The 11,808-nt window shown below is 49.1% G+C and overlaps 2 protein-coding genes across 2 annotated transcripts; one reads left to right on the top strand and one right to left on the bottom strand.

Annotated features, from left to right (window-relative positions):
* Window positions 1-1,057: 1,057 nt before the first annotated feature.
* Window positions 1,058-4,487, bottom strand: NCS54_00985900 (Hypothetical protein; the record flags this gene model as incomplete). Its single annotated transcript, XM_053155189.1, has 5 exons — window positions 1,058-1,375; window positions 1,454-1,693; window positions 1,746-3,187; window positions 3,246-4,128; window positions 4,239-4,487. 5 exons carry the CDS (start codon window positions 4,485-4,487, stop codon window positions 1,058-1,060), a joined length of 3,132 nt encoding a protein of 1,043 aa, XP_053011164.1.
* Window positions 4,488-7,287: 2,800 nt separating this feature from the next.
* NCS54_00985800 (Na-H-Exchanger domain-containing protein) lies at window positions 7,288-9,372 on the top strand (the record flags this gene model as incomplete). Its single annotated transcript, XM_053155188.1, has 5 exons — window positions 7,288-7,459; window positions 7,531-7,599; window positions 7,652-7,758; window positions 7,821-8,416; window positions 8,520-9,372. Exons 1-5 carry the CDS (start codon window positions 7,411-7,413, stop codon window positions 9,370-9,372), a joined length of 1,674 nt encoding a protein of 557 aa, XP_053011163.1. The 5' UTR covers window positions 7,288-7,410.
* Between the last annotated feature and the right edge of the window lie 2,436 nt (window positions 9,373-11,808).

Here is an 11,808-nt window from a genome sequence, read left to right as displayed (position 1 = left end):
CAAAAAGTCAACTTAGGGAGAGTATTTGCCAATAGTTTCAATTGAATTAAACCCGAGTTACGGCATTGCGACGGTTTGAAGTTTGGTTGATTTTTTTGATGTGGTGAAACTGGCCAGGGGGCAGTAAAAACGAGACCGATGATTGGTGAGTTTTGATGGTTAGAATTAGTCGGTACATCCATCCTGTATTTCTCCCCGACTGCCCTGACGTAGCGCGTGTTTGCGACCTTTGGGGCTATCCTCCACTGTCTCTCCATCGGATTGATCTTCATTGCTCATCACTAGTAACGCCACTACATGTCAACTTCACCAAATGTCGGTTCATCCTTGGTCTCACCCCACGCTGAAGTTGTGCAATATGTCTCATGCTTATCAATGGCTGGCGTGTATCATGTGTACCGGTATGGGCCCTAACGGCGGTTTCATGTGCGGCTTGTGCTTGAAACCGCATCCCTATCGCATCGTGTTTTCGCATGAATCGACAAATGTCGAATGCGACGTCTCTCACCGTTTCCAATCTCCGTCCCTGAACCCTTCACCCATATTCACCTAACCCCAGAGATTCCGCATCATCTCCCGTTCAACTTCACCATCACTCCAGAGGTCGCGTCATCGCTGACCGCTCTCATCCTCGTCGCCTTTACTGTCACGCGACCATATCTTTTCTAACATCCTCCTCTCCATCTCGTAGAAACCAGTTAATTCACCACTTAATACAACAAGGGATCCATGCGCAAGCGGTTTCTCTCCTCAAATTTTTCTGGGTCTAAGTCACATTCTGTTCAGCTTACGTGTTTTAACTTATCTACCTAGCACCTCCCTCTCGCCTACAATTCCTTGTTGACCCATTCCCATAATGCCGGTAGATTCTGGGATCTCCATCCGTCGGTCCATGCGGGGGATTTCATCCATCAATTTTCTACCCTCTCCTCTCGGCATCAAGATACTTCCTCTGCCTAAGCTGTTTCGCCGTGAGGTTCCGTCTTTCAGACTCTCCTCCAGTTCCGCAGCCACGGAAAAACACCCGTGTCAAAGACGTTTTTCCCAGGACACTTCCTCAAGAGGCTCTCTTTTCCTGGCCAACCTCCTCGTCCTGGCTGGCGCTGGACATTTCGTAGTAGTGTCCAAAGACGCGTGTCTCAAGGTCGACCACGCCACCAGTCGCCTTGCGAGCCTGGCGACGGAAGTAGAAGCGCTTCATCCACTTCCAGGTCTCGATGCCCAGGAAGAAGATGATAGCCTCAACAAAGACAATACCCCACTCCCAAGATATAGGAGCGTGCTTGAAGACGACAGTGTTCAGGGTAGGGATGTAGATCAACGGGAACATAGTAATAAAGCCTGCCACGATGGCCCAGAAGAGGAACTGGTTGCCCTAGACGTCGTGCATCCACTGAGTGAAGTACTTCTTGCTCTTAGGCTGCATTCGGAATAGGGAGCGGCGCATATTAACCATTTCCCAAGCTAGGAAGAGCGCAAACCAGGTCAGGCAAGCAAACGTCGTCGCGCGAGCACGGAAGATGACCTTGCAATCCTCGCTATACTCGTTGTTGCAGTTCTCACCAATATCAGCCTTACCGTTGCCAAATCCATAAAGGACAAGGACGAACGAAGCCAGACAAAGAGCAGACATCCAGAGGCCATAAACAACCATATCGATAAGCAGCTCCGGAGTGAAGACACCTTGTTTCAACTATAGATAGGTTATGACAAGGTTTCAGCAGCATGAGAAAGGGTAAGCTTACGTTTTGGGGAGGTCGCTGCATAATATCGGGCGCGGCAATCTCAAAGCCCAGTCCCATATCAGGCATACCCGAGGTAATCATAATTATCCAGAGAATCTCAACGGGAGCAAGAGGGAATATAGATAATCCATTCTTATCCTTAAAGGCAAGGCCAATGAGCAAGGTGCAAGCCTGAGCAATGTTCTCGGCCAAGACGTGGAGGATGAACTTCTGGATGTTATCAAACATACGTCGGCCCTCCTCAACGGCGTTGAGGATAGATGCAAAGTTATCGTCTGTCAGGACAATATCAGAAGCCTCCTTAGCGACATCAGAACCGGCGAGACCCATAGCAATACCAACATCAGACTGCTTCAAGCTGGGGGAGTCATTGACGCCGTCACCAGTCATGGCAACGAAGCACTTGCGGCGATGGAGGGCGTTGATCATGCGGACCTTGGTCTGGGGAGCACACCGGGCCACGACGAGGGGAAGCAGAGGGAGCTGATCGATTTCATCATCTGAGAGCTTGTCAAAGTCCGAGGCAGCCATTACAATTGTGTTGGCAACATCGGCAGGGATCTGGGACATCTTAGTAGGCAGGATGCCCACCTCAAGAGCGATAGCACGGGCAGTCTCAGGGTGGTCACCAGTGAGCATGTGAACGCTGACGCCGGCCTCATGGCACTGGCGGACAGAAGGCGCAGACTCGGGGCGAGGGGGATCGTACAGACCGATAAGACCACGGAAGACAAGGTCAGTCTCGAAAAGGCCTCGGTCCAGTTCAGCTTCGTTGTCGACAACGTGGCGAATATCAGTTCGGCTGGCGAGGGCGAGAACTCGGAGTCCAAGTCGGGCAAAAGCTTCCATGTTTCTGAGAATATCTTGCTCAACATCGGGAGTGAGCTGCTTGATCTCATCACTGACAGCATAGCGGAGGCAAGAGGAAATAACTCGCTCAACAGCGCCCTTGGTGAAAACCCATTGCTTCTGCGACTGGTTATTTTCGAAAATGACAGACATCTTCTTCACGTCAGAGTCGAACGGAAACTCGGCAACCTCGTGCCATTGAGGCGTCTCTCCAATAGCGAGGCGGAGACGGTTCCAGTTAAATCGCGAGGCAAAGACCTGAATGGCAATCTCAGTCGGGTCACCACGGCCTTGCCATTCGCCTTCAACCTGATGGACAGTGGCGAGGTTAGCCAGAGAAGCAACATTCAAGTATTCCTGGAGTGTGGGATCCCTGGCGACGACCTCCTCAGGGTTGATGGGGGTGCCTTCGGCGCCACTATGCTGGAAGTCGATGTCCTTAGGCTGAGCACCCTGGAGGCCGAGTTGCCCCTGGGTCGGGTTGAATGGCTCACTAGTAGCGCCGACTGAATATGTGCCACGGCCAGGAATCCATGCCTTCTTGACGATCATGGTGCCCTGGGTAAGGGTACCGGTCTTGTCCGAGCAGATGTCTAATACAGGTGTTAGTAACAGGTTCGACTCGGGATGGAGGAACTTGACGGGACATACTAGTGACTCCACCAAGGGCCTCGAGACTCTTGAGGTTGCGGACAATGACGTTCCTCTGGACCATGCGTTTCGTGCCAGCGGCCATGGTAATAGTAAGAACGACAATCAGAGAAGCCGGGATCATGGACAAGCCAGTGGCTACAGCGTAGATGATGACCTCCTGCTTAGTGTTGAACTCGTTGGCACCGAGGACAAGAATGGCACAGACAATAGCAGTTCCCAAAAGAAGAAGGGCCAGCTTCGACAGTTTGCGCTGGAGGGGGGTTCCAACGTTGACGCCGAGGAAACGGCCAACAGCATCAGAAAAGGTCAAGGTCCAAGCCTGCGCCCAGCGACCAGTCGAGGCAGTTCCATCTTCGCGGCGCTTGGGCTCACGACGATGAGAGGACTTGCCACGGAGAGCAACAGCGATCTGGCCGATTTCAGTGTAGATACCAGTAGCGAAGACGATACCACGAGCACGACCCTTGGTGACAGTCGACGAGCTGTAGGCGACGTTGAGGCGGTCACCAGGGCCGGTATCATCGGGAAAGATGGACGCCGTCTCCTTTCGGACAGGGAGAGACTCTCCAGTGAGGAGAGCTTCGTTGGTCTCGAAGTTGACAGCTTCAATAAGGCGGATATCCGCAGGGACGGTATCGCCCGTCTTGAGCTCGACCAAGTCACCAGGAACAATCTCAGCAGTCACGATAACCTGATTATTCCCGTCGCGCACGGCATGAGCTGTGGGGGAGCTTAGCGAGCGGAGGGAGTCCATGGTCTTGGCAGCTTGGAACTCCTGGAAGAAGCCCACGACGATGTTGAGCATGATGACTGCAGCAACGACGCCGCCTTCAATCCAAGACTGGATTCCAAAGGAAGCCGCCATGGCGAGGATGAGCACCTACAAATCAGCGAATCAGTATATCTCCCTCCGAGGCTCACAACCAAGGACAACGACGGCAAAGTCGCTCTGAGATTCCTTGAAGGTCCATGAAATGGTGGATATCTCACTAGAGTTAAGGCATTGGCAATCTGGCCGATGAGGATCTTGATGGGCTGGACACCCTGCTGCTCGCCGAACTCGTTGCGGCCGCACTCCTTAAGACGCCTCTCGGCTTCGGCCGTCCTCAAGCCGTCGACGGTATGACCCTGAAGCTGCTCGGCGACCTGTTCGAAGGTGAGGGTGTGGGCGGGCGCCGTCATGGGCGTGTTGGATTGCCCGGAGACATGAGGCGCCTCCTTGATCAACTGCTGGCTCATGGCGACGGGAATATTTCATCCGGTGCGGGACGAGGACCATTAGGTGGGACAAGACCTTGTCTTTTTGAGGGCTCAAGTTCTGTGCTGTTCTTGCTTGGGTGGGTGGCAAGATAGCCAAGAGGAAATACATGGACAGAAGAGTAGGCTGAGAAAGTGACTGCGCCGAAGGTTTTTTGACTAGTGAAGCAATTTGAAGGAGCTGGAAGGACGACAGACGATCATGTCCCTTTTATCATGGACCCAGCACAAGGACACACAGCGGAGTTAGTCCCGTACCCGTAACTCTCCCTTCCAACCTATCCTGAAGTGCGTGCCCTTCGCCTCCCGATCCAACCCCACACACCCCACTCCGCCAAGGAGGTAGCGCACATGAAAAAATAGCGTCTAGGGAATCAGGATGGAGAATTGGGTGGGGAAAGGGTGACCATCCAAAACTGTGTAGCAAACCGGTCAGTCAGAGCAAAAGGGAGGAGAGAAGATAACCGAGTCGGTGGAACTCGATCAACTAGGGCTGTTTTGGACACAATGGCGCGACCGTGATGGTATTGGCAGTCGTAGATCAGTGGTTTTAGCTATATATATATATTGTCTCGTCGATGGCATGAGGCTGGGAATGTTGAAAATGTAAGGACTTGGGGAGTACATGTAGTGTAACAGGGATCAACACTGGGTCGCCACCGATATTCGACCATGTTTGGTTCCATGCAAAACCCTCGTTTCCATTGTCCCGTCTCCATTAATGATCGCTCCTCCAGGTTTGGACTTGTTTTTTTTATGGAGTTTTCCTCCCTGTCTTTTTTGCATCTAATGTCTGACGTGGCACATGGTGCACTTCTCCTTCCCCAACCGTCACATCTAAAATTGGCTCTTCTCTTTGAGGTTCCCAAAATTCGTTGGCTTTCTCCATTGCTTTTCCCCCTTTCCTTTGCACAAGATAATGATGCTACCATCAATAGTCGCTATACAGTCACCGCCTGCTGAGCAACCAGTCCGAAAGCCCAGCTGGGTTGCACTGGTTATACAGTGCATCTGCGCTCCAAACTGTACACTCGCCAAGTCTCAAACTTCTGGTAGTGGCAATCCACGATGGTGGTAAGCCGATTACGGCCAGCCGTATCCATGCCAGGGTTGCGTCAAGGCGTTGAGTTAGTCTCGGCCAGTGGTTATTTCTTGACAGACTTCGCATTCCTTGGCGACTCGATGTTTTTGGACAACCTTGCCAATCGATCAAATCCTGCACAACTTTGTTAAGTCCGCCGTTTACGGGCTCGTCATCCTGACTCATTCGATCGCGAGAAAACTCGCATAGAGTAATCTTGCGTCAGAGTCGATCTCGGTCCAATACTGATGGGCTTGATCTGTATCGAGCGGAAGAGTCCCAACCCGGAGGGGCACGCTGTTTGAAGGCGAGATGAAGCAATGAAACGAAAGAACCTCCCCGCCTTCCCCCCCGGATGGAGGAACGCTTTTTACCCACATTTATATTTAGGAGTTTTTGAGGCTCCTTGTGCGGTGCCCCCGCAATGGAAGAAGAAGTGCAGATCTGCCGGGCTCTATCGTTTTCACGCAACCCCTGTGTTTGACATGAGTTGCAGCCCCGACGTCAAAGCGCGGTGATATTCTGCTGACGTATCATGTTTCAGATCTGGGCGAGCCCGGGGATATTCCCTCGCCAGGGAAGTAGCGCGGAGACAGTAAAAACAATGGCCGCCGGAGAAGTCTTTTTTTCTTAATCCTGCGGTAATTATTATGCTTAAAAAATATTATAGATTCCGGATCTGAGACTTGGAGTGATCCGGTTGGTCCTCAAAGTCCCGGCCTCCACACAACTTGACCCTGGACAAGTCGACAAAGATCTGTGTTTCTCTTGTCCATTCAAGCGTCTGAATGCAGCCTCGGCCCTACAACTCGAGACATGGACGGAATCTGTCTCGGGGCTATTCGCAGCCGCGGCAACACGCGCCAAAACAGACGGCCCAAGATTGGCCATGTGTGTCTTAGCGGGCCAGACTCAACGCCGCTTTATTGTTTGCAGGGCCCAACAGATAACCTTTGATCACGCCGCGCGTCTTGGGGCGGATCGGCGGCTCCTTAACGTCCATCCCGTCCATGATTCATAACGCTGTTCTTTCTGATACCATGGCTAGTAAGTGATATGGTTGCGAGATTGAGAGGCTATGAAAGCACCATGCGGCACGCCTTTTTATGCTTATTTTAAACGCCCGAAAACGGCCAATTGTGTACTCCAAACGAGGCTCCCACCGGATAGATACGCGACCAATTTCCATTTCCATAACCCTCCAGCAGAATTCCAAATAGCGTCTCCCTGCCTCGAGAGTCTCCACCTCCAATTGTGATCGCCAAGATAACTCCTCGCCAACCCCCGACGCCAAGATAACCGCCGCCAGCGATAGCGCCCTTGCCAAGAGTTTCACCCACCTCGACCAGCCACCGACTCTGCTCTACATCCCCCTTATCGAGGACCAAGAGACTCGACAGGAGTGCGAGCGAGACGTATTGTCATCGCCTGAATCGCCAGCAGAATCACCGAGCGTGTCATAGACGTGAATCTTTTTCTAGCCTCTCCCTCTTTTTGTTCTATATCCTTTTTTTAGGCCTTGCCTTCTAGACTAACATTGCTTGCCGTTTCAGAGCCATTAGCTTTTCCCCGATTCGTCTAGCGCTGGCTAAAATATTCCTCATCTCGGTTGATCCAGATATCTTAAAAGGTGAATAGATAGCCTCCGGAGAGTGACTTGACTCCATCAGAAATTTCCTTTCCATCTCTTTTTGTTTTCATAGGCGGGACCTCTATTATATTTCTTTCTCTTTTCTTTTCCTTTTTCCTTTTCTATTTTTTCCCCTTTTCTCCCTTTTCCTTTGTCCATCTTGTTGTTTTCACGCACTCCGTGACATCGCCAAGATGCCCGTCCTGAACCTTAGCGAGCTCAACATCGTGCTCAGCGTCTTAGGTCCGTACCTTGGCACCCATCCATCTCTTGGCTCTTACCACTCAGGCCTCTGCTTACATATTTGTATCTAGGCGCCTTCACGGTTCTCTATGGCATCATCTCGGTTAAGATCAAGCAGGCTTGGTATCTTGGTGAAGCCCGTCAGTACTCCTCATACCCGCAGCCTCAAAAACACCATCTAACTTTCGCAAGTCCCTGCCGTCTTCTTTGGAATCATCCTCGGGCCTCTGGTGGCCAAGTTCATCGAGAGCGAGAAATGGGGCTCCGCCACCCCAGGCCAGACCAACGCCATCACTCTGGTTTGTCCCTCTTCCCCTCCAGGCGTCGACTGAGGCTACTGATGCTGATATTGAAGGGTTAGGGCGTCGCCCGGGTCATGATCGGCGTCCAGCTCGTCATCGCAGGCTACCAGCTCCCGGCCAAGTACAACCTTACGCGGTGGAAGGAGATGGCCCTCTGCCTCCTCCCCATCATGACCGTCATGTGGCTCTGCACGACGGCCTGCATCATGCTCACTATCCCTAAGGTGACCTTACTCGCCGCCCTCGTCATCGGCTCCTGCGTGACCTGCACCGATCCTATCCTCTCGCAGGCCATCGCCAAGGGCCCCTTTGCCGATAAGTACGTCGCTCGTCCGCTGCGCGAGATCATCTCCTCCGAGGCCGGCGCCAACGACGGGTTCGGCTTCCCGTTCCTGATGCTCGCCACGTACCTCATCCAACATGCCGATATCGCTGGCGCTGGCGCTGGCGCCGGCGCCGGAGCCGAGGCTGGTCACTCTACTGCCCATGCTCTGATGGCTCGGGCCGGTGAGGTCGGACGCCTCGGCGGTGGGCCTATGGAGGCCCTCAAGCAGTGGCTCGTCGAAACCTGGCTGTACACGATCGTCTTGTCCATCGCCTACGGGGCCATTGTTGGATATGGATCCTGCAAGGGGATTCGCCTTGCTCTCAAATGGTGAGTGCGCTCTGCAACGACATCACATCAAACTTGCCAGCACTCGACACCTGGAGGATCCAGTGCTCCCTGCTTTCAGCGGCCAGATCTAATCTCCATCTAGGAAGTGGATCGACAACGAGTCCTACGTCCTCTTCCCGACCGCCCTGGGCCTTTTCATCGTCGGAACCTGCGGAGCCCTCGGCACCGACGACCTCCTGGCCTGCTTCGTCGCCGGCAGCGCCCTGAACTGGGACGGCCACTACCTCCGCGAGACCGAGATCCGCCACGACGAAGTCAACTCGTGCGTCGACGTCCTGCTCAACTTTGGCGGATTCATGTACATCGGCGCTATCCTACCCTGGTCCGACTTCAACGACCCCACCGGCACCGGCATCACCTGGAGCCGCCTCCTAGCGCTGGGCCTCCTGGTCCTTATCTTCCGCCGGCTGCCCGCCATCTTTGCCTTTTATAAGCTCATGCCGGACGTCTGTGCTAGCTGGAAGGAAGCCCTCTTCATGGGTTACTTCGGCCCCATCGGCGCCGGTGCCGTCTTCTATGTTGAGCACGCCCGACATCTGTTCCCGCACGACGGCGAAGGCGATGAGGAGGAGACGAACCTCGTCCGGGCCATGGGTCCGACCGTCTACTGGCTCGTGCTATTCTCCATTATCGTCCACGGGCTGTCGATCCCGGCCCTCAACATCTTCTACCACTACACCGGCAAGACGCCCATCAAGGACGATGCTGTCGAGCTGCGGCGCATTTCTATGCGCATCACGCCGCCTGCCAACGCGGTCGCGGGCGACCAGGATACCTTTATCGCGTACAACCGCTTTAGCCGTCACCTGGGCGGCAATGTCGCCAACTTGCCGATTGCTAGGTCCGCTACTGAGGACCAGGGGTTCTCGGACGACGAGGACCTTGGCAAGGGACGGCCATCTCAGGGAAAGAAGGGCGGTTTGGCATGGGTTTAAAGATGGGACGGTGTTGGCGATCACTTTATTCAATCCTTTTTTTTTTTTTTTTTCCTCCTCCTGTCCTCTCTTTTTTTGGTTCCAAGGTGGTGCTTTTCCCGTCGTTTTGTATATCATGTCACTCGTTTATGAAGTATGTCTTTATTCATTTACTCGTGATGAAAAGTTCCAGTTGAAATGAGAGAATAGATGATACATTTGGCGTTGGGGATAAAACCCGTTGCAAAAGAGCCGATACACCCTCGCTGATCAAAATTATTCAGCTCCGAATAGCTAGTGTCGACAAACCCTGAAGCAGCAGGATCCATTTCCAGCCCCCCATAACGGCAGATCACTAGGGCAGTGTGTTTCTGCTGTAGACGGCTTTTTGATCGTTGATCTCGCTATAAAAGTCAGCTCTAGCAAACAGTAACGCTCAAATGGTCCGGGAACCGAACATCGACGGCTACCCCGTACCTGCATCTCATCAGAATGTCATGCTTGTCTGGAAGCCGGTCATAACGTGTTGTGTGAAAAGGCCTTCACTGTCAACACAGAGCAGACTAGAAAGCGGATTGCCAAGGTAGGAGAGAAGGTGAGAATGCTAGCTGTCGTAAGTCGCTGGTTTTCGACTGACGATGTTGGAACTCGTTCCTGATGGAAGCCGTGTGGACTCGGTATTTTCCTCTTTCCAAGTACTTGAAGAGCGTCATATTGGCGAAAAGATTGGCGTTGTCAAACGGTATGCTCCACGATACGGGTTCAATTGGTCACTGTTGACTTATGTAGCGTCATTGCTGACCTGTCGGTGCTACTTGACCCCAAGGTAGCCGCCTCGGAGAGCCTCTCTCGGACTCTCGCATGTAATATTCCAAGACATCTGGGGCGCATTGCTGGAGCTTGGCATATACCCTAACCGGGAGGCCAGTAGTAGTTTAGGCAAAATTACTATTCGGGGTTAGGGGCATGGACTAATGGCTAGGTAAGGGATACACGCGGGGGTAGGCCCTAGACGCGGATAGGGGGGCTAAACTACTAGTCGTAAATTACTATTTTATATTATAGCTAATTAAGATAAAAGAAGGGTAATTTAAAGGTTAAGGAAAAAGTAAATAAAGGAGAAATATAATAAAATATATCTCTAAGGCTAGCTTTTTTATGATTAACTAGGTAAATAAGTAATATTCTTTTTATATAAATTTAAGTCTATAATAATAAGTGTAATTAAGGATAATTAAGTTGTTTCTTAGTAAGTAGTAATTATTTAAGAGAGAGAGATTATTAAGAAAAGAGGGTAAAAAGGGAAATAAAGATAGTATATATAATATCCTAGGAGGAGGAACTAGAGGGAAGTAAAGAAGGGCTTAATATAGTCTAGATTATAGCTATAACCCGAGGGTGTTTTATAGACTCGCCTAGTAATAATAAACTAAAGTAGTAAGAAGATATAAGAGAGTCTATTAGCTATATTTATATAGTAAGTTAGGGGAAATAGGTGCAAAGCCGTTTTGGGCTATTAGGTAATTTCTTATATATAGAAAAGGAGTTAAAGGCTATAGACCTTTAATTATTCTTATTTTTAGAGGCTAATTTAGGAATAAGAGAGCTTTAGGCTTTTTTCCTAGTAATAACCTTTATTACTATTAATTAATTAATTACTCTTATTATTTTATATAATATTTAATTTATAAAGAAATTTATAAAATTCCTTTTTTAAAAACTATATAAAAAAAGTATATTCTAAGTTTATGCTATAGATTATATATTATACTTCTCTAATAAATCTAATACCCTAGCTACTATAGCAGGTGACTTTTTTAGTAAAAATGCTAGCCTTTTTATTAATAAGAGTATTATATTTTAGGAAGTTAGGGTTAATAAAGAGAAAATAAATTTAATAAATAAAAGAGAGAGAGAAAAAAAGAGGAAAAAAAGAGAAAAATTAAAGAGTAAAATAAGATTAATAAAATTAATTTTAAGGGTAGCTATTATAATAATAATAAGGTAAGCTAGCTAGAATAGCTACATAGAGTAATACTAAGGGGAAGAAATAAGATAAGAAATATATTTTAATAAGGGGGGTTTTTCTTAGTAATATATATATAATAATAATAAAGAGGTAAGTAAAATAAATAATAATAAAAAAAAATAAAAATAAAAAGAGAGGAAAAAAATAAAGTAATATAAAATTTAAATAATAGGTTAATACTTTCTTATTTTCTTTCCCTTTTTATTTTAATTTTAATTTATTCCCTTATATTAGATTTATAATTTATTAAGGTATTATTTAATTTATCTTTTATTGCTTTTTGTTTTTATTATTACTTAAGAGCTTTAATTAAGTAAAATAACCTTAAATATATAATAACTAAAAATAGGGATTTATATATTATTTTATTATAACCTAGACTACTAAATTATTACTTACTTATTATATAAGACTTACCTAATATTAAA

The sequence above is a fragment of the Fusarium falciforme genome, chromosome 7 (assembly GCF_026873545.1).
Source record: "Fusarium falciforme chromosome 7, complete sequence".
NCBI lineage: Eukaryota > Fungi > Ascomycota > Sordariomycetes > Hypocreales > Nectriaceae > Fusarium > Fusarium falciforme.
Note: the sequence above shows the minus strand (reverse complement) of the source record. Positions and strands in the feature narration are given on the sequence as shown.